The sequence below is a fragment of the Neofelis nebulosa genome, chromosome 6 (assembly GCF_028018385.1).
Source record: "Neofelis nebulosa isolate mNeoNeb1 chromosome 6, mNeoNeb1.pri, whole genome shotgun sequence".
Taxonomy (NCBI): domain Eukaryota; kingdom Metazoa; phylum Chordata; class Mammalia; order Carnivora; family Felidae; genus Neofelis; species Neofelis nebulosa.
The window spans coordinates 43883247-43908463 of record NC_080787.1 but is presented as its reverse complement, the minus strand read 5'-3'; the positions used below and the strand labels follow the sequence as shown (position 1 = coordinate 43908463).

The 25217-nt window shown below is 50.1% G+C and overlaps 1 protein-coding gene across 16 annotated transcripts in view; it reads left to right on the top strand.

Annotated features, from left to right (window-relative positions):
* TRERF1 (transcriptional regulating factor 1) overlaps positions 1-25217 on the top strand; it is a 228946-nt gene that overhangs the window by 178745 nt on the left and 24984 nt on the right. For 11 of the 16 annotated variants that reach the window (XM_058733955.1, XM_058733953.1, XM_058733951.1 and 8 more), the window contains 9 exons: positions 9442-11142; positions 12600-12646; positions 13505-13655; positions 14707-15006; positions 18465-18852; positions 19544-19610; positions 21526-21665; positions 21798-21901; positions 23430-23505. In XM_058733955.1, coding sequence (XP_058589938.1) covers positions 9700-11142; positions 12600-12646; positions 13505-13655; positions 14707-15006; positions 18465-18852; positions 19544-19610; positions 21526-21665; positions 21798-21901; positions 23430-23505 — 2716 coding nt within the window. In that variant the 5' untranslated portion in view covers positions 9442-9699. The remainder of the gene's footprint in view (positions 1-9441; positions 11143-12599; positions 12647-13504; positions 13656-14706; positions 15007-18464; positions 18853-19543; positions 19611-21525; positions 21666-21797; positions 21902-23429; positions 23506-25217) is intronic. The other 5 variants (XM_058733960.1, XM_058733961.1, XM_058733964.1 and 2 more) reach the window with 3 other exon arrangements.

Here is a 25217-nt window from a genome sequence, read left to right as displayed (position 1 = left end):
GGAGCTCCTTTGACAGACCTGAGGGGAAGGGCTTGCCTAAAACCCAAGCCAAGTCATTTGGGGAATTGTGTATACAGTCTCTGAATGATGACCCAGTGTCAGAAGAAGGAAAATCTTTTTGGTTTTTCTTCCTCCAGCGAGCGGTGGTGGTCTGGCGGGAGCAGGGTGTTACCCCTGCTGAATTATAAGCAAACAAGTCCCGCTGGGTCCTCGGCCAAAGTCAACTTCCTCCCTCTCTCTCTTTCTGGTTCAAAGGGTAGTCCTTTTGGACACATATCCTCCTTGAAGATTGTGTTCTGTCTCCTGGTGCCCTGGGGGTGCAGAAGGAGTGGGGTGGGTGGGGGGGAGACTTTGATGCACCAGAATAAGGGTCGGCAAACTTTGGCTGGGGCCAAAACCAGCCCACACCTAGCCTTGTACCACCTGTGAGCTAAGGGTTTTTACATTTTTTACACGGTTGAAGAAAAATCAGAAGAAAAAACAGTAATATTTCCTGATACGTGAAAATTCTGCCCCGATTCCAATTTCCGTGTCCATAAATCAAGTTGTATTCGAATACAGCCACGCCCATTCATGGATATATGATTTTGTGGCTGCTTTCACGCTGCAGACCTGAAAATATTTACTAGCTGGCCCTGTGCAGAAAAACTCCTGTGCTAAGAAGTCTGCGTAGAGCCTTATAATCTACCGTATTCCATGAATCGGGCGCTTTACAGTGCACTCGGCCTGAAACAGAAAATAATAGGTTCTGTCCCTGGGTCCATGTCAGGGGTGAAGTGCGCTACGTCTCATTTGTTTGGCTCAGCTTTTCAGTTCGCGGAGCGTTGATGGAGCATTTGCTGTGTCCCAGTCACTGGGACACACAAGATGGGTAGAATGCTGTCCCTACCTTGGAAATGACTGCACAGCCAGTGGGCAGATGGGCATGGATGCAGGTCGTGTGGCTGTAATGCTTCCGGGGGAACAGAGAGGGCACCTCAGGTTCCGAGTGAGCATTTTTTTGTTGATTCCACTCTGGAATCCCCGAGCCTGGCTCTAAGGAAAGAACTGATCACAGAAATGTGAAAGTAGTAAGTTCTGTTTCATTGGTTCATGCATGAAAAAGCTCCTGGTGCCAGTTATCCAATAGGAAGTATTTTACATACTGAGCAAGACATTATTAGAAAAATTATTAAGACTTGACTCCTGAGTTGGTATTATGACAATTCTAGGAGATTGACTAATCCACCAAGAAGAACAGTTTCTAGGTGGTAAATGGTATATTTAAAATACCCTTTGATGGGGCGCCTGGGTGGCTCGGTCGGTTAAGCGGCCGACCTCGGCTCAGGTCATGATCTCACGGTCCGTGGGTTCGAGCCCCGCGTCGGGCTCTGTGCTGACAGCTCAGAGCCTGGAGCCTGCTTCGGATTCTGTGTCTCCCTCTTTCTCTGCCCCTCCCCCGTTCATGCTCGGTCTCTCTCTGTCTCAAAAATAAATAAACGTTAAAAAAAATTAAAATTAAATAAAATACCCTTTGACAAGATGCCAAAATGTGGCATGCTACGGTCTTTGCAGAAGGCATGGAATGGAGGTGGGAGTGTGTACCAGCATTCTTGTGTGAGCATAAAATGTTTGTAGAATACACCGGAATCTGATTGTCCCAAGAGGACTGGGTTGCTCAGTATCTGGGGACAAGGATAGGAGGAGGACTTTTCATGTATACCCTTTTTAAAAATTTTGCTCTAACTTTTCACTTTATATTCAAGCATTTATTTACTTGGGGTAGTTTTCACTCTTTTGTATACTGTTACACTTCTTTTTTTTTTTTTTTTTTATTTTTATTTTTTTCAACGTTTTTCATTTATTTTTGGGACAGAGAGAGACAGAGCATGAACGGGGAAGGGGCAGAGAGAGAGGGAGTCACACAGAATTGGAAACAGGCTCCAGGCTCCGAGCCATCAGCCCAGAGCCTGACGCGGGGCTCGAACTCACAGACCGCGAGATCGTGACCTGGCTGAAGTCGGACGCTTAACCAACTGCGCCACCCAGGCGCCCCACTGTTACACTTCTTGAATTTTGAACCCCTTAGATACATTTCCTATTTAAAAATATATATATAAATTTGGGGGCCCTGGGTGACTCAGTCGGTTAAGCATCTGACTTCAACTCGGGTCATGATCTCACGGTTCATGAGTTCAAGCCCCACATCGGGCTGTCTGCTGTCAGCACGGAGCCCACTTCAGATCCTCTGTCCCCCTTTCTCTCTGCCCCTCTCCTTCTCATGTTCTTTCTCTCTCTCTCTCTCTCTCTCTCTCTCTCTCTCAAAAACAAACATTTAAAAAAATAAATAAAATATATATAAATTCAATGTAAAATAAATAGCACGTAGTTTTGCTATTACCTCCTTAGGTCTTCTTAGGGAAGTCATTTTCTTCTCTCTTCCATTCCATGTATGATTCTTAAATGCCTGCCGCTGTGAACCAGACACTATTCTGGGCCTGGTAGTAGTTACGTCTGTGGGCCTAAACTTCTCCATCTGTAATGTGGGCAGACTAGATGACCTTTACAGTGGTCTTCAACTTGAGAGGGCATCAGACTCAACAGGAGGGCCCGTTGAAACACAGACTGCTCCCCCCACCCCCCCACCAACCAAGTTTCTGATTCAGTGGTCTGGGTGGGGGCCAAGAATTAACATTCATAACAAGTGCCCGTGTGATGCTTATACTGCTGACCCAGGAATCACAATTTGGGAGCCCACCTCTAACTTTGCAGGGTTCTATACTTGTAAATAAACTACCTTTCCAGTTTTGAAAATATGAGGGAATTAAGGAATAGAATCCTGTAGCTCAGAACACAAAGCAGACACATCAACAGAAGTAAAATTATCTAGCTTCCACCCACAGGGGCACGGTGGAGGGACATGAAATCAGGTCATGGTCAGAATCTGGTGAGTTTCGATAAGTAATTCTTCCTGTGGGAGGTAACATGGTGCAAAGAAAGCCTTTTGAGGAGGGTTTAGTGGTGAGGTTTAAGCTAGGCAGGGCATTGTGTTATCACCAGGCCTAATGCCCACAGGATAACACTGCTGAAGGTCATTTTAAAGCCCCCACAGTTTACCCCTACCTTAAAAATTGTCTGATCATTGGTGAGTTCCTGACATGGGCACCTGCACCTGACTTCGTGCTTTTGTGCACACCGTTCCCTTGGCTGGAGTACCTTCCTGGTCCTCTCATCTCTGCATAAACCTTATTTGTCCATCAAGACCCAGGTGACTCTTACTGTCCTCCAGAAGAACTTAACACACACTCAGCCTACACTGAGTGTCTTTTTCTGCCAGCACCAATTCAGTGGGACACTTGATCATTGTCGGGTTTTTTTTTTCTTCATTCATTCGACACATATTACCTCTCCTTCAACAAATCCTTATTGGAGAGCCTACAGTATGCTGGACATTATGGTCGGTGTGGGGAGACATGGTTCCTGCCCTTATAAAGAAAGATCCAGTAATCAAATAATGACACTGGTGGAAGTATAATTATAGGCTGAGAAGAGTGGTTTGAAAGAAAGGAATGTGGTTTTATGAAAATGTATGAGAAATGACCCTGATATTGACTTGTGGTTGGGGTCAGGGTAGACTTCCTTAGGAAATGTAGTCTAAGCTGCGATATGAAGGATGCTCAGGACATGACTGGATGAAGAGGTTGGGGAAAAGAACAGCTCTCCAAATTAGGGGATTGGGGGGACACCAGCATATGCAAAGACCCTGTGGTGGAAGGCAGCATGGCAGCTTCAAGAAACTGAGAGAAGAGGGGTGGGGGAGAGGCGGAAATGGGTGGTGGGCATTGAGGAGGGCATTTGTTGGGGTGAACACTGGGTGTTGTATGTAAGCGATAAACCACGGGAATCTACCCCCAAAACCAAGAGCACACTTTACACGCTGTATGTTAGCCAATTTGACAATAAATTATATTTTAAATTTTTTTTTTTTTTCAACATTTTTTATTTATTTTTTTTGGGACAGAGAGAGACAGAGCATGAACAGGGGAGGGGCAGAGAGAGAGGGAGACACAGAATCGGAAACAGGCTCCAGGCTCCGAGCCATCAGCCCAGAGCCATCAGCCCAGAGCCTGACGCGGGGCTCGAACTCACGGACCGCGAGATCGTGACCTGGCTGAAGTCGGACGCTTAACCGACTGCGCCACCCAGGCGCCCCAACAATAAGTTATATTTTAAAAAATAAATAAATAATAGGAAATTTACAATTAGAAAAAAAAAAAAAAAAAGAAACTGAGAGAAGACCAGAATGGCTTGGAGTGGTGGGATGGGAAGGGGGTAAATAACAAAGAGAAGAGAGATACACCACCAGGTTGGGAGAAACTGCAGAGCCTGATTGGCCTTGTTCATGATTTTGATTTTTAACCTACGAGCACTAGGATATGCCATCAAAGGATTTTGAACAGTGATGGGATCAGAGTTATGTTTGAAACGCTCATTCTGCTGCCACTGTCTGGAGCATGGGCAAGACTCAAGGCAGAGAGACCAGTAGAAAGGCTGTTGGGATAGTCTGGAAGACAGACGAGATGTCTTGGATTAAGGTGGTGGTAGGGGAACCAGAGAAAAATGGATACAGTTAAGAGAATATTAGGTAAACTGATAGGTCATGATGGTGATTGGTTAAGGGAGAGGGAGGAGTCAAGGGCAAGAGTTTGGAGGAGCATCCATGTGGGGGAACATGATGTTGACTTGGCATTTGAGCATGCAAGTAGAATTTGGGGCAGGCAGTGGGGCTGGGGGTAGTGATTGGGAGTCAGCAAGGTATAGTGGTGAGTGAAGATGTCAAGGGAGAGAACTTGCTTGAGAAAAGGGGAGGGTGTCTCCTCAGACTGGGCCATAAACCCCTGAAGGAGGGTCACTTCCTATTGGCAACACAGGGGATGTTTCTCTCATTTCTCCCTCTGTTCTTCAGCTCACCATCTTAATTATGTCTCGCCTGGATGCAGCGAGAGCCTACTAATCCATGACTTCTCAAATTTTAATGTGCACACCAATCACTCGAGGGTCTTCATAAAATGCAGATCCTGATTGAGTAGATGTAGGCTGAAGCCTGAGACTGAATGTCTCATCAGCTTCCAGGTGATACGGACCACATTTTGAATGAAGGGAGCTGGTCTCCCTGCTTTAGAAGTTCAGCACCGTCACACCCAGCATCCTTGTGCCTCTCCTTGGAAGCCTTGGGCAGCCATTCCTGGCCACATCAGGATCTACTCCAGCTGTCTTTGGCCAACCATGGTTTCCTCCCACTGCTTCCCTTCATCCACCCTTCATTCTACCAAACCAAGCCAAATCCCTCCCTCTGAATTTATCCATCTCTCATCGTTCAGAACGGGACAGAGACCAACTCAGTCTAGCACCTGGTCGGAGGGGGAAACTGACATGGTCTTCCAACTTTCTGCTTAAAATCCTTCATAAAAGGATGTGGTAGCCGGGGCGCCTGGGTGGCTCAGTCGGTTAAGCGTCCGACTTCAGCTCAGGTCACGATCTCATGGTCCGTGAGTTCGAGCCCCGCGTCAGACTCTGGGCTGATGGCTCAGAGCCTGGAGCCTGCTTCCGATTCTGTGTCTCCCTCTCTCTCTGCCCCTCCCCCGTTCATGCTCTGTCTCTCTCTGTCTCAAAAATAAATAAACGTTAAAAAAAAGTTAAAAAAAAAAAAAAAAGGATGTGGTAGCCATTTGCAACAACATGGATGGAACCAGAGGGTATTATGCTAAGCGAAATTAGCCAGTCAGAGAAAGACAAATTATCATATGACTTCACTCATATGAAGAATTTAAGATACAAAACAGATGAACATAAGGGAAGGGAAGCAAAAGTAATATAAAAACAAGGAGGGGGACAAAACCTAAGAGAGTCTTAAACACAGAGAACAAACAGGGTTGCTGGAGGGGTTGTGGGTGAGGGATGGGCTAACATGGGCAATGGGTATTAAGGAGGGCACTTGTTGGGATGAGCACTGGGTATTAGACATAGGGCATGAATCACTGGAATCTACTCCTGAAATCATTCTTGCACTATCTGCTAACTAACTTGGATGTAAACCAAAAAATAAACAAGTAAATTTTTAAAGAATATGGTAAATGTAAATAAACCCCTCACACATTTCAGGTTTACATCTACATTTTTTCATCATACATTTGCAGAAGACGCAATTTCCACTATGTTGTACACATTGATTATTTTTAAGTAAAACTACTACGTCACTGTTTTAAATTTATCCAGTGGAATCTAAACACCATAGGAATTTGCTACCCACCGTCATCCATTTTAAAAATGCATGAGCTGGGGCGCCTGGGTGGCGCAGTCGGTTAAGCGTCCGACTTCAGCCAGGTCACGATCTCGCGGTCCGTGAGTTCGAGCCCCGCGTCGGGCTCTGGGCTGATGGCTCGGAGCCTGGAGCCTGTTTCCGATTCTGTGTCTCCCTCTCTCTCTGCCCCTCCCCCGTTCATGCTCTGTCTCTCTGTCCCAAAAATAAATAAATAAAAAAAAGTTGAAAAAAAAAATTAAAAAAAAAAAAAAATGCATGAGCATGTTCTTCACGAACAGTCCGTGTTCCTTCTTGAAGGAAAATTTCTTCTTGAAATTTTATTTGTTTTACTTCCCCCGTGGCATTTTATCCTAATGGAATATATCTAATATATTTTTATGCTTAAAACTCTTTTGTTTGTTTCCCTGTCATATTTCTCTGTACCAATTGTATATGAAATTAAAACTTTTTTTAATTTCCTGAAATCGTCAAGCGCGACGTATTAAAGTTTTCTTCTGGTTTGAGTTATTGTTAACAGCTATTAATAGGACACAAATGATCAAAACGACATCAACGTATTGCTAACTCAGATAAATAATGAACAAACATAAGTAAAATGATACTAAGAATGGTAACACTGGATGACTTTTTAGAATACTTCTTTTTTTTTTTATTGACTTACAGCAAACACACCTGTGTGTGAGCAGATCGGAGCACACAGCTTGAGTTGTCAGTGTGTGCACGCCCATAACAGCTATCACTCGGTCCAGAAATGAAATACGGCTGGCACTGGGTTATTTCTCCGATCTGTTTCCGTATCCATGGAAGAATATTATATATTGTAGGAGACAGGGGCCAGCTTGATTACATTTCCGTTTTTCATTCATATAGATGTAAGCCCTGAAAACCCTCATTCACATGAACTGACAGAAATGGAAGTTTTGTTCTAAAGCAGGATCACTCAGTTCTTGATCTGCTTCTGAATTATATGCCAGAAATCACCTAGTGATCTATTGCGAACAATTAGATTTTAATTACTTCTATTAGGCCTTCCTAACAACAACAGCAACAGAAGAATTGGAAACCGTCCAGCTTCCAATAAATGATTCACTACTCATTTTAGAGTGGTTATTTTTTCCCCCTTAGCTTTCTAGGTGTCCTTTTGCGTGGTGGGGTGGGGGGGGTGGTTACTGGGGCGATAATAAACCCAGTTAAGGTTTGGGGTGAGGTAAGAAGTTTGTCTTTCTTTTGTAGAGGAAGAGGGCTGTTGTGAGAGTGCAGGTATAAAGGTCATCTCGTACCTTCGTCACCGATCAGTTCTAGAAAACAGCTTCTGTGGAAGTTCAAGGATCTAGGAATTGAGTTTTCTCTTTAAACTTTGAGGGGTGCCTGACTGGCTCAGTCCGTTGAGCGTCCTACTCTTGATTTCAGCTTAGGTCATGATCCCAGAGTCGTGGGATCAAGACCTATGCCATGGAGCCTGCTTAAGATTCTCTCTCTATCGGGGCGCCTGGGGGACTCAGTCAGTTAAGGGTCTGACTTTGGCTCAGGTCATGATCTCACAGTTCGTGAGTTCAAGCCCCTCATCAGGCTCTGTGCTGACAGCTTGGAGCCTGAAACTGTTTTGGATTCTGTGTCTCCTTCTCTCTCTGTTCCTCCCCTGCTTGTGCTCTGTCTCTCTCTCTCTCTCTCTCTCTCTCAAAAATAAATAAAGATAAAAAAAATTTTTTTTAAGATTTTCTCTCTCTCTCTCTCTCTCTCCCCCCCCCGCCCCCTCCCCCACTTGCACACACTCTCTCTCTCAAATAAAAGTTAAAAAACAAACAAACTTTGATTGCAGTGTAGTGCTTAAAGGTCTTCGTGTATTGCCAGGGATTTACATATTCCAGCTAGAAGTCCCCTAAAACATTTTTTTAAAAAGGGCGGGGGGGCACCTGACTGGCTCAGTCAGTTAAGCATCTGATTTCAGCTCAGGTCATGACTTCACAGGTCATGAGTTCGAGCCCCACATCGAGCTCTGCTGTCAGTCTGTCAGCATAGAGCCCACTACGGATCCTCTGCCCTTCCCCCCCGTTTGTGCTCTCCCCAAAATAATTATTTTGAAAAAAAGAAAAAGAGAAGTCCCCTATAGAACCTGTGAGACTCACACCGGACTAGACCAGTCTCTCCAAATTCCCTAGTTCATGTTCCTAAGACTTGTCCCACCGTGGTTTTTTTGTGCCAGGTCATCACTGTGCATACATGTTTCCCTGAGCAGGAACCTCAGAAAGTGGGGAACTGTGTTGAGCTAACAGGCAGACTAGCATGTGCAGTACTCCTCCTTGGAAATTTATCCAGTTCTGTTTCATATCCAGCATAAGCTTTCTAGTCTATGTTCCCATATTTGTTATTTTTTTTTTAATTTTTTTAAATGTTTATTTTTGAGAGAGAGACAGAGTGAGAGCGGGGCGCGGGGCAGAGAGAAAGGGAGACACAGAATCCGAAGCAGGCTCCAGGCTCCGAGCTGTCAGCACAGAGCCTGACGCGGGGCTCGAACTCGTGAACTGGGAGATCATGACCTGAGCTGAAGTCAGACGCTTAACCAACTGAGCCACCCAGGCGCCCCCCCCCACCGCCATGTCTGTTATTTTTACCTTTTTATTACATGCATCTCTTTTCTCCTTGTATCATACTTATTCATGTGACCTATCACCACCTTTTCTAACTATAAGCGTCTCAAGAGCTGGCCCACGTCCTAATCATTTCTTGGCATTGTGCCTTACGCTTAGTAGGTGTCCAGTAAGTGTTTGCTGGGCGGAGGAGTTGATAAATGAAATGTCCTAAACTTCTTCCTATCCCCTGCAGGTCCTAGGATAGTGCTGGGCTTTCAGTAGCCGAGTCCCAGAAGAATGGATGAATTAATCAGTGAGCAAAACAATGAATTAACAGATCAATAAGCTAATGAGCCATTGAGCAATGGCTTGAAAGGAAGAGAGTTCATGTCTCACATGAGGGTCCAGATCTGCAGAATCAGTGTAAAGGGTGTGCAGTGTATGAAACAGGCTATTTCTAATCAAGTCTCCTGTTTTGTATTTAATTCTGTAACTGGTCGTGGTAGATGTAATTGCTCGCGCAGAGCATCCAAGTAAATCCTGTCCTGTGCTTTGCATCTTGTCTTGCAGGTGTGAGCGTCATCTCTTCGCCACGGTGGTGTTTGGTCCATACCTCAGCCCGGGTGAGGATGTAAAACCCCCCGCTCTGCACATGAGTGGTACAGGCCAACAGGAACATCTGGCTGCAGCCACGTCCACAGACATGTCAGCCGTGGAATAGTGTGGACGCCTCCTCTCAGCTTCTCAGGGTTTCAGTCCTTTTGGGTTTGTCTCATTGACCTTTTTTTATGGTTTTGTGGCTGGACGTTCACGACCAAGGCAGGCGCCATGGGGGATCAGCAACTATACAAGACCAATCACGTGGCCCACAGTGGTGAGAACCTTTTCTACCAACAGCCACCACTTGGCATCCACGGCGGGCTGAACCACAACTATGGGAATACAGTCGCCGGGGCTGGAATGGATGCCCCTCAGGCATCGCCCATCTCCCCCCACTTCCCTCAAGATACTCGGGATGGTCTAGGCTTGCCTGTTGGTTCCAAAAACCTTGGCCAAGTAGATACCTCGAGGCAGGGAGGGTGGGGAAGTCATACAGGACCCGGAAACCACGTCCAGCTCCGTGGCGGCCTGACCAACTCAAACATGATGTGGGGGACACCGGCCCAGGCTGAGGCCACCGATGGCTACCAATATACCTACTCCCAGGCCAGCGAGATCCGGACCCAGAAACTCACCAGCGGTGTCCTGCACAAGCTAGACTCCTTCACCCAGGTGTTTGCCAACCAGAACCTGCGAATTCAGGTCAACAATATGGCCCAGGTGCTGCACACCCAGTCGGCAGTGATGGACGGAGCCCCTGACAGTGCCCTCCGCCAGTTGCTGGCCCAGAAACCCGTGGAGCCCCCAGCGCCGGCTATTCCTTCTCGCTACCAGCAGGTGCCCCAGCAGGCTCACCCTGGTTTCGCTGGCGGGCTGTCCAAATCAACTCTCCAGGTAGGGCCGCACCCTAGCCAAGGGCATCTGTATTATGACTACCAGCAGCCACTGGCGCAGATGCCAGTGCAAGGCGGACAGCCACTGCAGGCCCCACAGATGCTGTCCCAGCACGTGCCACAGATGCAACAGCACCAGTATTACCCGCAGCCGCAACAGCAGCAAGCCGGGCAGCAGCAGACGGCCATGCAAGAAATGCAGCCGCCGCCGCCGCCACCGCCGCCGCAGATTCGCCCACCACAGCCTCAGCAGCCGCAGCCGCAGCTGCAGCTACAGCAGCGGCAGGGTTCCACGCAGATACCTCAGTATTACCCATCCCAGCCCGTGATGCAGCACTTGCAAGAGCAGCAGCAGCAGCAGCAGCAGCAGATGCACCTACAGCCCCCTTCTTATCACAGGGACCCCCACCCGTACGCCCCGGAGCAGGCGCACACCGTCCAGCTGATTCAGCTGGGCTCCATGCCCCAGTACTACTACCAGGAGCCCCAGCAGCCCTACAGCCACCCCCTCTGCCCACAGAGCCACCTGCCCCAGCACCAGCAGCGCGACGACGGTCAGCCCAAGACTTACCCAAGCGACAGGCAGGCCCCGGCCATACTGAGCTCCCACGGCGACCTGGGGCCTCCTGAGGCAGGAATGGGAGACCCGGCCAGCTCGGACCTGAACCGGCTCAGCGGTGCCCTCCCTCATCGGCCACTCCTGTCCCCCGGCGGGCTCCACCTCAACAACATGGGGCCTCAGCACCAGCAGCTGTCTCCCAGTGCCCTGTGGCCCCAGGTATTCCCATGGGGGGAGTTTCTCTTGGTGTCTCGGGGTGCTGCAGGGCCAACCGGGGCTGAGGGTGTGCGGAGCCCCGTCCTCTCTGCTGCCCATCCAGTGCTTTTTGTTCTGTTTTTACCCCACGAACGTTAACCTACGTGTGCCAGGAGAGATCCGGGCCAGGCATGTGGAATACAAAATCAGTTTCAACTCAGTCCTTGTGACAGAGGTGGCCAAAATACCACGGGAGGTCCCGGATGATGTATGTAGCAGTCAAGGCCTGAGTCAAGGGTCCAGGGATAATCCAGCAGGGGTGTCTGGCCCCCTGCGATCTGAATCCTCAGGGAATTCCTTGTGAAATTGTTTCCCCTTTGGGAAGGAGACCACGTTATGACAGCATTGCTCAAAGTATATTGCTCTGAAGAGAACTACCATAGAACGTTTAATAGATACGGCTGGGGGGATGGGTTCTCCAGATGAATAAATGTGGCGGCAGGGGCGGGGGGGGTTCTTAAAGTGAGTCAAGTTGCCGTGCTGAGGGGCTTCTCAGAGCCTTTAATAGGCCCATGTGCGCTGTGAATCTCCCAGAGGGGATACCTCCTGTAGCTTCAGAGATGAAAATCTTAGCCGCCCTCGGGATCCAGGCAGTTCAACTGAGTAAGCAAAATGACTTGTCGGGAGACCATCAGGGATGGCGCCAGCTGTGCTGGCCTGGAGGACAAATGCCCCATCTCTTGGCATTCTTACTCAGGACTTTTCAAATCGGTCTAGCCAAACAAAAACTGTCTGCAGGCCTGTGGGCCACTGTCGCTAACCTTTGATAGTTTCCCAAATGGGTTTGCCACAAAACGGCCCCCTGTGTGCTGGGCACTACTCATGCCTTGGTATGTTCCAGGTGCTACACCCATGTGACAACAGGTTCACGGGAGAAGGGAGCCTTGAATGGGACCAGGATAGGTGGAGAGAGGGCTCTGATGGAGGTTGGAGGCTGGAGATGAACTTCCCTTGACCCTGTCTTGTTTGGCACTCAGGCCCAGTGGTAACAGAGCCTTTCTGAATATAAGAATAAGGTGACATGGCCAAAGCTGACCTGACCAGCAGGCGGCCTCCGGGCATGCTGCTGTGTCATCCAGCTCTCTGTTCCGTGTCTCTCTTGGGAATGGAGCCTGTCTGTGCGCAGAGTGGTGGACAGGGAGAACAGGAAGGATACAAGGTGGGGGACAGTCCTGGTGGGCTGGTGGCTGGTGGCGGCTCCCGGAATGGGCATGGTCCTGCGTTGGGGGGCTGGGGAAAGCAAGGGAAAGAAGTGTCCGGTGCACCCAGCATCCGGACATGAACTGCCTGCCCCAGTGAGCTCAGGAAGCATTCTAGAAGTGCAGGCCCTGGGGGTCCCTCAGCTCAAAGACTCCTTCCATCAGAAACACACTTTTTTCTCTTTCTTTTTTCTTCCGGTGTCGTGCATGGCTCAAAATTAGATGCATCTACCTGATGGCAGAGCCCAGCCAGGGTCCCCCGAGTCAAGGTAGGATTGATGCAACGAGGCATGTGGGCATTTGGGGAGACTGGGAGGTTTTCCGGGGTTGTCTCTCAAGATTCATTTTCAAAGTCAATTACTCAAAGAGGTTTGTAGGAATAATCATAGCAACTGTTATGTTTGAGCACTTACCATGTGCTAGGCACTCTATATTTTGTGTGATAAAGCCACTCAGTGAGGGTAGGTAGGATTACCATGTGCCTAGCGCATAGTAAGCACTCCGCCATTGTTAGCTTTATTACTATGACTTTACAGAAGAGAAAAACAGGCTCAGAGAGCTTAGAGTTGTACAGCGAGTAAGCGGCAATGCTGGGATGGACTCCAAAGGCCATGTTCTGTCCGCTGTTCATTCGGTCAGTATTTAGTGAGTACCTACCATGTGCTGGGCATAGAGCTAAGCTTTGAGAACGCAGCAGTGAATAGTACAGACTTGCTCCCCTCATCATGGGCTTGGTAAATACTGCGCCAGAACCTGAGAAACTGCTAAGTCTGGAGCCTGAACCAGAGGACTTAGACACGTGTCTCTAAGGGAAGGCTTCTGGAATAGGTGGCCCAAGCTGACCCTAGAAAGGTGATTGGTCAGAGGAGGAAAAAACCCAGCACTCGACGGCCTAGAACGAAGCAGGTTTTGTTCAACTCTTGCACAGTTTTGAGCAAGCCCTTTCCCACTCTTGAGCCTCAGTTTTCCTTCTGTAAATTTGGCTTGGTTTGGGATAGTACACGTGGGGCCCTGGGAGCACTAGATAAATGAAATGGGTTCATTGTGGGGTGTGAGGTCTTGTGATAAGTCGTTCTTCCTCTTTCTCAACGTGTGTGTCCTCTTCGTTTGGCCCTACCCTTGAGCAGTGGCCAACCAAAAGGAGTGTTTGGGGAGCAGTTTGATGCCAAGAACAAATTGACGTGCTCCATCTGCCTGAAGGAATTCAAGAGCCTGCCTGCCCTGAATGGCCACATGCGGTCCCACGGGGGAATGAGAGCCTCCCCCAGCCTCAAACAGGTTAGCAGGAGCCGGCCCCCCAGCCCTTCCCAGGCCATGTGCTGCTTGCTTTGCTTTGCTGCTGTCAGACAGTGATGTGAACCCCAAGCGGGTACCTGGGGAGGCACAGTCCTTCCCTGACGGGAGTGCTTAAGCTTTGACGCTAGGAGCCGGCCAGGTCAAACAGACCCCGTTTGCACCAGTTCCATGAACAAGGGTCAAAATCAGAGGGACTAGAAGTCTTTTTTAGGAGATCCCAGTCTCCCCACCTCCTAGAAAAGACAGCAAAGAAAACATGTAGATTTTTAACTTCTGCTGCTTGAAGCACCCAAGACCAGCGTTCTCTTGGGCCTTCCAAATGAGTAGCCAATGGCCCGGGAAAGCTAACGTGACCTTCAGGCTCTCAGCCAGCATTTTCTATTCATTAGTGCACACTAGCGTTAGGCTGCAGCAATGGAAGGTCTTTAAATACGCTCAGGAGTATCCAGGGAGGATATCCATGTGGTGAACTATCCGTGCGGTTTTAGAGTTAGATTAAAATCCGACGAAGAATTTCTTAAATTCTTTGGATATTGTTGATCTGAATTTAAGTCTGTGGGATTAACTCTCTGTTCTCCAAAATTTTGGCTCACCCAGGTCACTTCCGTTGCCTGACTATACCAGATAAAAGAGCTTTGTCTTCCATTTGCCAGATGAGTAAACTGAGGCCCATAGAATTAAAAGGTCCTACACAAGAGCTTATGTGTTCTGTTTTGTGCCTGATCACCAGTCCATATCCTTTTCTTTAAAAGCAGTGACAACAGATGTTTAATATCTGTTTTAATTATGCGAGTGATAACAGTCTAGATTTTTTAAATGTAGAAAATAGAATCGCATGGCCTTGTCCACTGCCAACTGGCATCACTTAAGCAAGGGACTCAGAGCCTTGCATCCTGAGTGCACCACCCTGCAGTGGTTCTCTGTCACCCACGCATGATGTACTAAAACATTTCGAAAAAGGCAAAGTGCATCCCCCCACCCCCTTGGGAAGGCTGCTCTCAGCCCAGGATCAAAGCCTTTATTGTCTGTGTAGGAGGAAGGAGAGAAGGCCCTGCCGCCTCAGCCCCAGCCGCCACTGCCTCCGCCTCCGCCGCCACCGCAGCTCCCTCCCGAGGCAGAAAGCCTCACGCCTATGGTCATGCCCGTGTCTGTCCCTGTCAAGCTTCTCCCGCCCAAGCCAGGCTCTCAGGGCTTCGCCAACAGCATCGTTGCCGCCCCCTCCACCAGAGACAAGCCAGCCAGCTCGATGTCGGACGACGAGATGCCCGTGCTCGTGAGGATGACCCTTTCTCCCCCACACTCACCCCAAGGGGCTGCCCCCCACCCGCCTGCTGTGAGTTGCTGCCCTGCCCCGCCTGCCTGGGGTGGGAACATCCCTTTGCTTTCCTGGAGATGGGGCAGCTCTTCCAGGGTCACTTGCCTGAGCTCCAGTGTGGCTTGGCCTCTCGGGTTGAGCACCACCCTCCCCGCAACCATGGCTGCCTTGGGAATCCCATCCTTGTCCACACTGGCTGCTACCCAGGCAAATTGTCTGTTACTCTACCAGGCGAATTGTCTGGGTTAGATTCTGAGAGACCCGAAAGGGTTCCAAGATTAAAACAAAGATGATAACTCAGCTGGTAATCACAGCTATTAAAATACAGAAATACTATCCCAAGTAATAAAAAGCTGTTGCCCAGGGCCCTGGCTCCTCCTACGAGATCTTCGAGCCTCCTCAAATTCAGAAGTCAAAGATGTAACCCCTGGCACAGCAGAACCTCCATATAGCAGCCCTGGCATCCGTTCTGATGGCCAGCCTAACCAGATGCTTGATATTTTCGGTATCACACCTGCATAAATATCCTGGGAAGATATTTACTAAGGTTCCCAAAATAATTCCACTGAAAGGCACCCACCCCCAATCCCAGGAAAGCAAAGAGATTTGTGTTTCTCGCTCACTGTTAAATTCTCCTTCTCTCTCAAATTCCAATTGCTTCACCCAAGCAGCTTAGCGTGGCTCTGGGGCAGAGATCTCTGTCTCCGTCTCTCTCTCTCTCTCTCTCTCTCTCTCTCTCTCATTCGATCTCTTCCCCCCCCACTTCCTTCCCTCCCTCCTTCGTTCTTTCTCTCTTCCTTCCTTCTTCCCTTTTTCCCTCCCCTAGGGAATCTGTAACCCACATGGTTGACGACCTCAGACTTGTTCCCTCCCCACAAAGTGTATGCTGGGTCACATTTGTCCTCAGAGAATAGGTGGCTGCTGGGATCCCAGGTGGCATGAGGGTGGAGGTTGGGCCATAATAGGGGTAGGGAGAATAATGAAGAGAACTAGAAAGGGCCAGAAAGAATATTCTTTGTTCTCTGTGTAATACCAAGGCCTCAGAAGAGGAGAAGCTAATGGGGAGCCTCTGGGGGTGAGGGCTCTCATAAACCAGAAGGACTTGGAGGCCGGCAACAGGCAGAAAGATGAAATGACAGAGCCGGGCTCCCCCTTTGCCCAGGGAAGTTCCTGATTTGGTAGGAGGGACACGGTTGCTACCCCTAGAGAAGTGTCAGCCTGAAGCTGGACACAGTAAGACGCCTAGTCACATGGGGATCAGAGCCCCATGCAGCACCCCCTGCTCCAATTCAGACAGTGAGAGAAAAGCCAGGGCAGAAAAGAAACTGTGATCCCCTGCATGTGGCTGGACGGGAGCACCCTGGGCAGCTAAAGTAACCAGGGGGCTGGGGAGGTGCGAGGGAGTTTGGTATGAGTTTGTTCAGCAGATCACCATGAGGACAGTTCTGAGCAGGGTTTTAAAGGCATTGATGGAGCTGGCTGTGTGGAAAAGGTGAGAGAGAACTCATAAGTAAGGAAATACGCTGAAGAAGAAGCATGTAGCTGGGATTGAGTGAACACAAGCAAGGTCCTGACACTTGGCTTAAAGAAATTAAAATATCTGGGGAGGACCCCTGAGTTCTAATCCCCACTCTGCTACTAGCCAGCTGGGGATGCAGGCAAGTGAAACCCTCCCCTCACGGAGCGTGGGTTTCCCCCCCCACCGAGCTTGGGTTTGGACTCATCATCTCCCTGTTCTGGGGGAGCTTTTAAAACCTCTGTGAGTGGTCCTGCCTCCAGAGTCTGAATAGATTGGTGGAAGTGGAACCCTGCAAATGCTTCCTGTCAGGTGACATCCAGGTCTGACATTCTGGGTGGCTTCTCTTGCCCAGGTTCTCAGAGCCTTGCCTGGAGTTGAGAGTTGGAGTGACAGGACCAGAGGCTCAAGTAGAGGGAGCCCAAAAGGGACCTTTGACCCTGTGATCAGAGGTCTGGATTCCGGTGCAGGGTTGAAGTCATGCAAGGTCTGCATGTGCTCAGATGGCCTCATCAGTTACCCAGGAACAGGATATATAAAGCCTTAGGATTGCTTCCCAACTTGAGGGGCATAGATGTCCTCTCCCCATTCTCCTCAGACCTCTTTCTCCGCCTCAGCCTCAGATGGTGAGGAGCCCTCTGGTGGGGAGAGGAGACAGGTTGTGCCACTCTGGCCTAAGGAGAGCCCCCCCTGGGGGTGAGCTGGGAGCCTGAGCCGGAGGGGGGAGGGGCTCTGCCCCCTCTTCTTTCCTCACCTCTCAGTTTCTCTGGACTTCCTTCCCAGGGGCTGGGATAGCACTCCCGAAGACAATAAACTAAGGGACAAACAGGAGGGGTGGCAGTGGGAGCCCAGAGCTGAGGGGTGACTGGAGCATGTCAATGGCCTGGAGGCAGCTGGTCACATGACCATGGCCAGCCCTTCCCATCACCCCTTGCTGCCTCCTACTCAGATGCTACCCTGGGCACAGGAATTGCCAGGAACTACAGCTGTGACAGGCACTGGCCTGCAGGGCCTGGGAGGGTGCCACAGACTGTCCAGAACTTTTCTGCAGGTATCCCCACTGCCTCTTCCAACCCCACTGCGTGGCCTCCCCAGCCACACCCAGCTCTGGGTTCTTCTGGGCTGATGCTGGCACACAACCCACGTCTGTTTCTGTTTGGCTTTGGCATGCCCTGCTTATCTATTTGTGTGCATATGTTTACTTATTAGTATATATGTATCCACGTGGCAGATCTTCCTTCCAGACTATGCTTGGTGCCGCTGCCATAAAATAAACGAACGCTGCTGACAGGAAGCAACACAGGAGAAAGGCTTGCTGCAAATGAGCTACCAGGCCTGGGAGCGTAGTGAGGGGTGGTGAGGGGGGAGCTCGACCAAATCCATTTTTAGGAGAGCAGAGGGCCTTAAAGACCATAGATGGCTCGCCCTCAGCTCGTTACCTCGCAGGAGAGCCTGGTGTGTGGGTCACTGGCCCTGGGAGCCTTGGCTAGGCCTGTCCCCCTCGCCGCAGCCTCTGCCCAGCTTCCCTGAGTGGATTATTCTTGTCCCCTTCTCAGAACATGTGTTATCTGTCCCCGATGTCTGTCCCCTGGGAGCGGTGGGGAATTAAAGGGCCCACTCAGGCTGGACTCCGCTCACCAGATGGGAATGCAGTGATAAGCAATAAAGAATGTGAATTTATTCTTTCTTGCCCACCCACCATTCCTACCACCCCCATCTCTCCCCAGACATTAGGGATTTCCTCCCAACCCAGAGTTTTCTCCCCGGTCAAGCCACGGAACTCGCCCTGTGGGAAACGGATGGGGCTGCTTTTCAAGGGAGGGGATGCGGGGGAGGGGGGGCGGCGGACAAGTGGACAGGCGGCCCCCCGTTACCGCGGAGGGTCCCCTTCCCTCAACCTGTGGAAACGGCCTGCGGGGAAGGCCTGAGTGTTTGAACGGGCCCATTCTTTCCGTTCCAGGAAATTCCCAAGAAGCATCAGCCGGCCCCGGCCAAAGCCGAGGAACCCCTCAGGACGTTGCCGGAGAAGAAGAAGTTCCGGCACCGGCCCGAGCCGCTCTTCATCCCGCCACCGCCCTCCTACCCCGCCAACCCCGCCGCCGCCTCCTACTCGGGCGCCACCCTCTACCAGAGCCAGCTGCGCTCCCCGCGCGTCCTCGGGGAGCACCTGCTCCTGGACCCCGCCCACGAGCTGCCCCCCTACACGCCCCCGCCCATGCTGAGCCCGGTGCGCCAGGGCTCGGGGCTCTTCAGCAACGTCCTCATCTCGGGCCACGGCCCCGGCGCCCACCCGCAGCTGCCCCTCACGCCCCTGACGCCCACGCCGCGGGTGCTGCTGTGCCGCTCCAGTGAGTCCCCGCCGCCCCTCGGGGCCTGGCCCTGCCAGGTCCCCGCCGCTGCGGGAGGGGCTCCCTTCCTGCTGTGGGGGCGCGTTTACCCCACCAGCTTCTGCCGTGGCCCCGCTCCATGCAGCAAGCCCTGGGCCGGGTGCCAGAGGCAGAATAAGTGTGCGGTGCTTACCCTCAAGGCAATCCCAGTCCAGCTGGGGAGACCCCAAAGCCGTGATTACGGTCTCTTTGGCCTAAGCGGGTGGTTCAAGTGTGCACACGCCGCCTGAGCCTGTGCCGTGGATAATCGTCTGAGGCACCCCCGCATCAGTGTACTAAGTAGATCTACGAATGGGGTTAGGTAGTATTTGCAAGGCCAGGCTTCCGCATTTTCTGAACATGCTGTGTAAAGATCAAGCACCGAGAGCCCGGTAGCCAGTATCTCTTTCTAGGGTGTGAGTGGCTTCCTAGAAACAGTGAGCTTGGCAGACCAGAGTGGGGCCGCTGGCTTCCTACCCTGTGTGAGAAATGAGTAACCCTAAGCCATTTAACACCACACACCAGCCAGTTCCTTGGAAACTGCAGGGGGTAACTCTGGCATGGGTTGGGCGCTAGAGGGGTCCCAGTATGACTGTTTAGGTCGCTGCTCATTTGCTTTAGTCTCTTCGGTACCATTTCTTGTTGACCGTTAACCTCTGGTTTTGTGCTTCAGACAGCATTGATGGCAGCAACGTGACAGTCACCCCAGGGCCTGGAGAGCAGACCATTGATGTTGAACCGTAAGAAAAAGCCAATTTTATTTTTAATGCTTTTTTTTAAAATTTTTTTGACGTTTATTTATTTCTGAGACAGAGAGACAGAGCATGAGCAGGGGAGGGGCAGAGAGAGAGGGAGACACAGAATCTCAAATAGGCTCCAGGCTCTGAGCTGTCTGCACAGAGCCCGATGCGGGGCTCGAACCCACGGACTGCAGGATCATGACCTGAGGTGAAGTCGGAAGCTTAACCGACTGAGCCACCCAGGTGCCCCTTAATGTTTATTTATTTTTGAGAGAGAGAGAGAGAGAGAGAGAGAGACAGGGTCCAATGATGTTGAACCGTAAGAAAAAGCCAATTTTATTTTTAATGTTTATTTATTTTTGAGAGAGAGAGAGACAGGGTGTGAGCAGGGGAAGGGCAGAGAGAGGACGACACAGAATCTGAAGCAGTCTCCAGACTCTGAGCTGTCAGCAGAGCCCGATGTGGGGCTCAAACCCATGAACCGCGAGATTATGACCCAAGCCGAAGTTGGACCTTTAACCGACTGAGCCACCCAGACACCCCCCAGTTTTTTTTATTTTTTATTTTTTGTTTTAGAGAGAGAGAGTGTGTGTGCGTGTGTGCACAAGCGGGAGGAGCAGAGTGAGAGAATCTTAAGCAGGCTCCATGATCAGCGAGAAGCCAGAAACAGGACTTGATCCCATGACCCTGGGATCATGACCTGAGCTGAAATCAAGAATCAGATGCTCAACTGACTGAGGATGAGGAACTTTTTTTTTTTTAAGTTTATTTATTTATTTATTTTGAGAGAGAGAGAGAGAGAGAGAGAGAGAGAGACGGGCAGAGAGAATCCCAGACAGGCTCTGCACTGTCAGCACAGAGCCCGATGCGGGCCTGGACCCACAAACCACGAGATCATGACCTGAGCTGTTTAACCGACTCAGCCACCCAGGCACCCCAAGGATAAGGAACTTTCAGAAGTACCACTTAATGAGAAGTTGTAGAAATTATAGGATCATGCTATTTCTCAAGTACTGGTGTTTCAAGGCTTTTGCCAAAGACTAGCTGCATAATAAAAGCATGAAGCCCTGTATTCACTAGCTCTGAACCTAGTGTCTCTATCTCCAGCTGTATGAGCCAGTTGGGTTGTGGCCACATGCTTGCACATCCCCAGTGACATTGAGGCAGCCCTCTCAGGGTGCCCAGCTCTCTACAAGGCTCCATCCAAATGCCCTTGCTTTCCCATCCCCTCCCTAAGATTCTTGGCTGGTCGTCCAAACAGGCTTGTTGAGTACTTAAGTTGTGGGGTGGGTGGTGGGGGGTATAATGGAAGAGAAAGGTGCTGTTTTCATAGATGAGCACAGAACATACCAGGCGGTGGCATGGTGAATACACTGAGTCAGGAATCAGAAAACCGGTGTTCCAGCCCCATTTTGTTACTTGACCTTGATCAAGTTAACCTTTCTAGGCTTTAGTTAACTCACCTATTAAGTGGGAATAATTGTCCCTGCCTTGCTTACCTCACAGGTGTTTGTGAGATTCACATGGGATAATTTAGGTGAAAGTGGTGTGAAAGGGATAACAGATATCACCAGCACCTTGTATTTGTTCCATTTTTCCTGGTTAAATGGTGCCATCGGCCATACTCTGGGCAGCTGTTGCCTTGCAATTAGCACCCTCCCTGTCTCGGTTACAGCATGCTGTGACGATCCAGGCGGGCTTCTCCCCTGCTCCCTGCAGTATCTCTTCCCGATCTTAAAGCTGTTCCTCATCCCAGTGAAAAGGCCATGCCTGGAATCTTAGGATGACACAGTGAGGAAATGCCCCTGCATTCTTCCTGCAGAAGGAATTGGTTTCCTTCTTTTTCAAGTTCCTGACAGTTGCTCTTGAGCTCAGATTGAAGACCACTCTGTTGTTTTCCTTCTTGTCATTAAAGACGCATCAACATTGGCTTGAGGTTCCAAGCAGAGATCCCAGAACTTCAGGATGTCTCCGCCTTGGCCCAGGACACACACAAGGCCACACTGGTATGGAAGCCCTGGCCAGAGCTGGAAAACCATGACCTCCAGCAAAGAGGTATTGGCCCATGGGAAGAAGTGGGTGGGAAAGGCTTGATCCTCTCGCAGGGGTCTCTGACTCCAGGATCGTTCTGTTTGTCCATGAGACTGAGCTCTCTCTGATGCAGTGACTTCTCATTGTTCCCATCAGTGGAGAATCTCCTGAATTTATGCTGTTCGAGTGCGTTGCCCGGTGGAGGGACCAATTCTGAATTTGCTTTGCACTCTCTCTTCGAGGCCAAAGGTGATGTGATGGTAAGGAACCGTGGAAAGAGGGTTCACAGTTAACATTCTTCGTGTCAGAATTCTGGAAAGTATTTTCCTGAGTTTGTGTTGTCCCACATACCATAAAACCAGTTGCTAAGATCATGACCAGTCAACATGCCACCATGTTCCTTAGCTCGTTGAGTAGGTGAGGATTTAAAGCCTTCGGGGGGGACCTGCGGTTGGACTTCTGCTTAGACATCTGTTCCTAAGTAATAATTATGGTCACATCTGTCTAGAGAAATGAGAATTTCGTTTCAGCAGTCTTATAATTCCCATCAAAAAACTGGCCTCCGGTGATGGGAGGTAGAAAGCCTTACTGAAACAAGACGTGACCTATTATGCCCTGCTGATTCTTCTTCCCTCCTATGGAGTCAGCCAGTTTGGTGTTCATAGAACTGTTTTCTCCCCTAACCAAAGTGAAATGTCGCCTGTGCACCAACTGGTGTCATTCTTCCCCCTTTCACACAGGTCTTTGGTGTCCCCAAACCAGCACTTTGGTGCCATTTTCCTAGGATCCAGAGCTGTTTGCCTGCTCCCCCCCCTGGATTCCTGGCAAGAACACTCCATCACTAACCTCAGTTTCCCCTTTAGCAAACACAGGGTTTTCGTACCAGATCTAGCCTCCTCCTTCTTGATTTTATGAAAGTGTGCAAGTAAACAAATGTCCCAGTACTGTCTTCTCTTGAGATTATTGGTAGCCTTCGAGGATTTTCTAGAATGTTAGAGAACTCTCCTTAATCCCTTAAGCTAAGTGTGGCAGTAAAGCTCTACTCGAACTTCCACGTGCACACAAATGACTTGGGTCATCTTGTTAAAATGCAGACTCTTATTCAGCAATTCTCAGGGCAGGGCCCAAGATTCTGCATTTGTGACCAGCTCCGAGGGGAGATGCCTGTGCTGCTGGTCCACGGACCACACTTAGAGAAGCAAGATTGTAGACCTTGGCTCTGCCCCTAACCCATCTACTGTCCAACTCGACGTGCGCCATTTTTTTAAAAAGTCAACAAGGCTAAAGGAGGCATATTTGAAAGGGTTATTTAGCTAGGCTTCTCTGGAAAGACAGTGTGTAGTACAGTTATTACTAATAAAACTGTTTATGTTAAGTTGTAATTGAAACATGATTTTTCTGCAAAAACAGTTCCAAACCACCCACTCATTTCTGTGGAGCCTTTCCCCCGAGATTCAGTCTCCATTCAGAGGAGGCCCCGCCACCTCTCAGAGGCCAGGGCCTTCGCCAAGGAGGGAGCGGGGTCTCGACCACCGCCTGTATTTTTTTCTGACATGACCAACTGGCTGCAGGCACGGGCTGGGGGAGATAGATGTTCGAGTGGTGAGCCCTGTGGGGCGCTGGCCTGAAAGGGAGCCTCAGTTAGGGGAGTCTCCCTCTGGGTTTCCTTCTGGCACCCCCAGCTCCTGCCTCTGCAATGCTGACTCCTTTTCCCTCTTAGGTAACGGCCTTCCTAGAACACACAGCCCCGTTACTGACTTTCGCCTTTTCTCTCCCATGGGTCTGCAGGCTGCTCTGGAAATGCTGCTGCTGCGGAAGCCAGTCAGGTTAAAATGTCATCCTTTAGCAAATTACCACTATGCCGGTAGGTCGCCAGGAGCCTTGTGCCCCATTGCTTCCTGAGAGTGGGCTCTTTGCATGTGTGGTGGTGTCGCTTTTTAATAATAAGATAGACCAGTCCTGTCCTAATCGCCACTTGTGAGCTCAAGGCCCCCTGGGACGCTGCTGGCGGGACAGCTGTGTCTGTTGGCTGTTTGTCTGGGCTTGGCCCCGCGTGGTTGTGCCAAGGGCTGGGTGATAGTGGTCAGTGCCTGCACGTGTGGCAGTACTGGGGACAGGAACCACAGAGGGGACAGCACGGAGACAACCACACTCAGCAGCCCCTCAGCTTTGGAATCTGTAGATGTGGGTTCACATCTTGCCTTCTGGAACCTTGGCTTCCTCGCCCATGAAATGGGGCTCCTACTGCATCCCTTGCAGCATTTTTTGTGACAGTTAGAGATAGTAGGTGTAGCGCAATGCATGGCACGTTCTAGTAGCTCTTGTTAGTCATCTATTAGTTATTGTTTGCTGTGTACGAGAAACTGTGCTAAGATGAAACAGTGACTATGACAGACAGAGAGAGAGTCCTGCCTCATGCAGTTTGGGGGTCTGAGGAGGAAGCAGTCGTTCAATAACAGATCACACTCGTGGCAGGAGAAAGCTACTATAAATATGCATATACGGTACATGTGCACATACGTGCATGCATATGCACGTGTGTATGCGGGTACAGGTAATACGCACATTACAGGCACATATACAGAGTGTGTCCTCTGAGGGTATGGGTTAATGATGGCATCGCCAATAACAGGGGAAGGAGAAAACACGTTTGAGAGTTGAGTGTAGTGAGAATCATGAGGAGAGAAGGCAACAGATGGCTGGGGAGCCTGTGGTGACAAAACGAAGTTGAAGTCCACATCTTAATTTCTGGTACCTGGTAGACCCATGCATTCTGGGGGTCTCCACGAACGCTGCCTGGGTTCTCTATTTCAGAGGGGGCTGAATCCTCTAATACTCCCTTGATAATCATTTGAAGGTTCCTTTAGAGCTTTGGCCAGACATAGTTAGGTGCTAAGTCCTTAAGTGGTCTTGGGGACCTAGTCCTACCTTTTCTAGTCCTTGGTCCCAATGGCCAGATGTGGCCTAAGGTGAGGGCTGCTTTACATACCAGCACATTCTCGATGGGCCTGCCCCTGCCCCCCCCAGCCACCCATGCCCACCACCTTTTGCCTCACTCAGTGTGCTTCTCCCGTGAGCCAGCCTTCCTACCTGTCATCACAGCGGGGAGTGGCCTCAGAAGCCACTCACCTGAGCACAGACAGCCCTGGATGTCCGCCTGTGGATCACTGTCAGCACACAGGCCGCTACTGGAACTAGACAAGCACAAAATGGACACACGGATAAGAAATCCATCATTTAATTGGGGCCTAAATGAGCCAGTTTCTTAATATTGTCTCCATCATTTCCTGCTTGGTGTCTGCCCCGAGTGTGGGTAGGAAGATGTGGGAGTTCTCTCTAATCTGCCATGGAAACAATTCAATCCTCTTAATTCCCAGCGTCATCTGCTGCCCATTAAACCCTGACAGGCTGTCCAGCCTCCTGGAGCCTGTCTCAAGCTTCTTTATATAGTGGGCGAGATGGTTGATGACAGGGAGCTTCCCAACCATCTGCTGCCACTGCCCTCGGCCCTCGGGGTGACCGGGATGGCCGTCGCCTCTGGGCTGGGGCAGCTCCAGCTGTGAGCAACCTCATCTG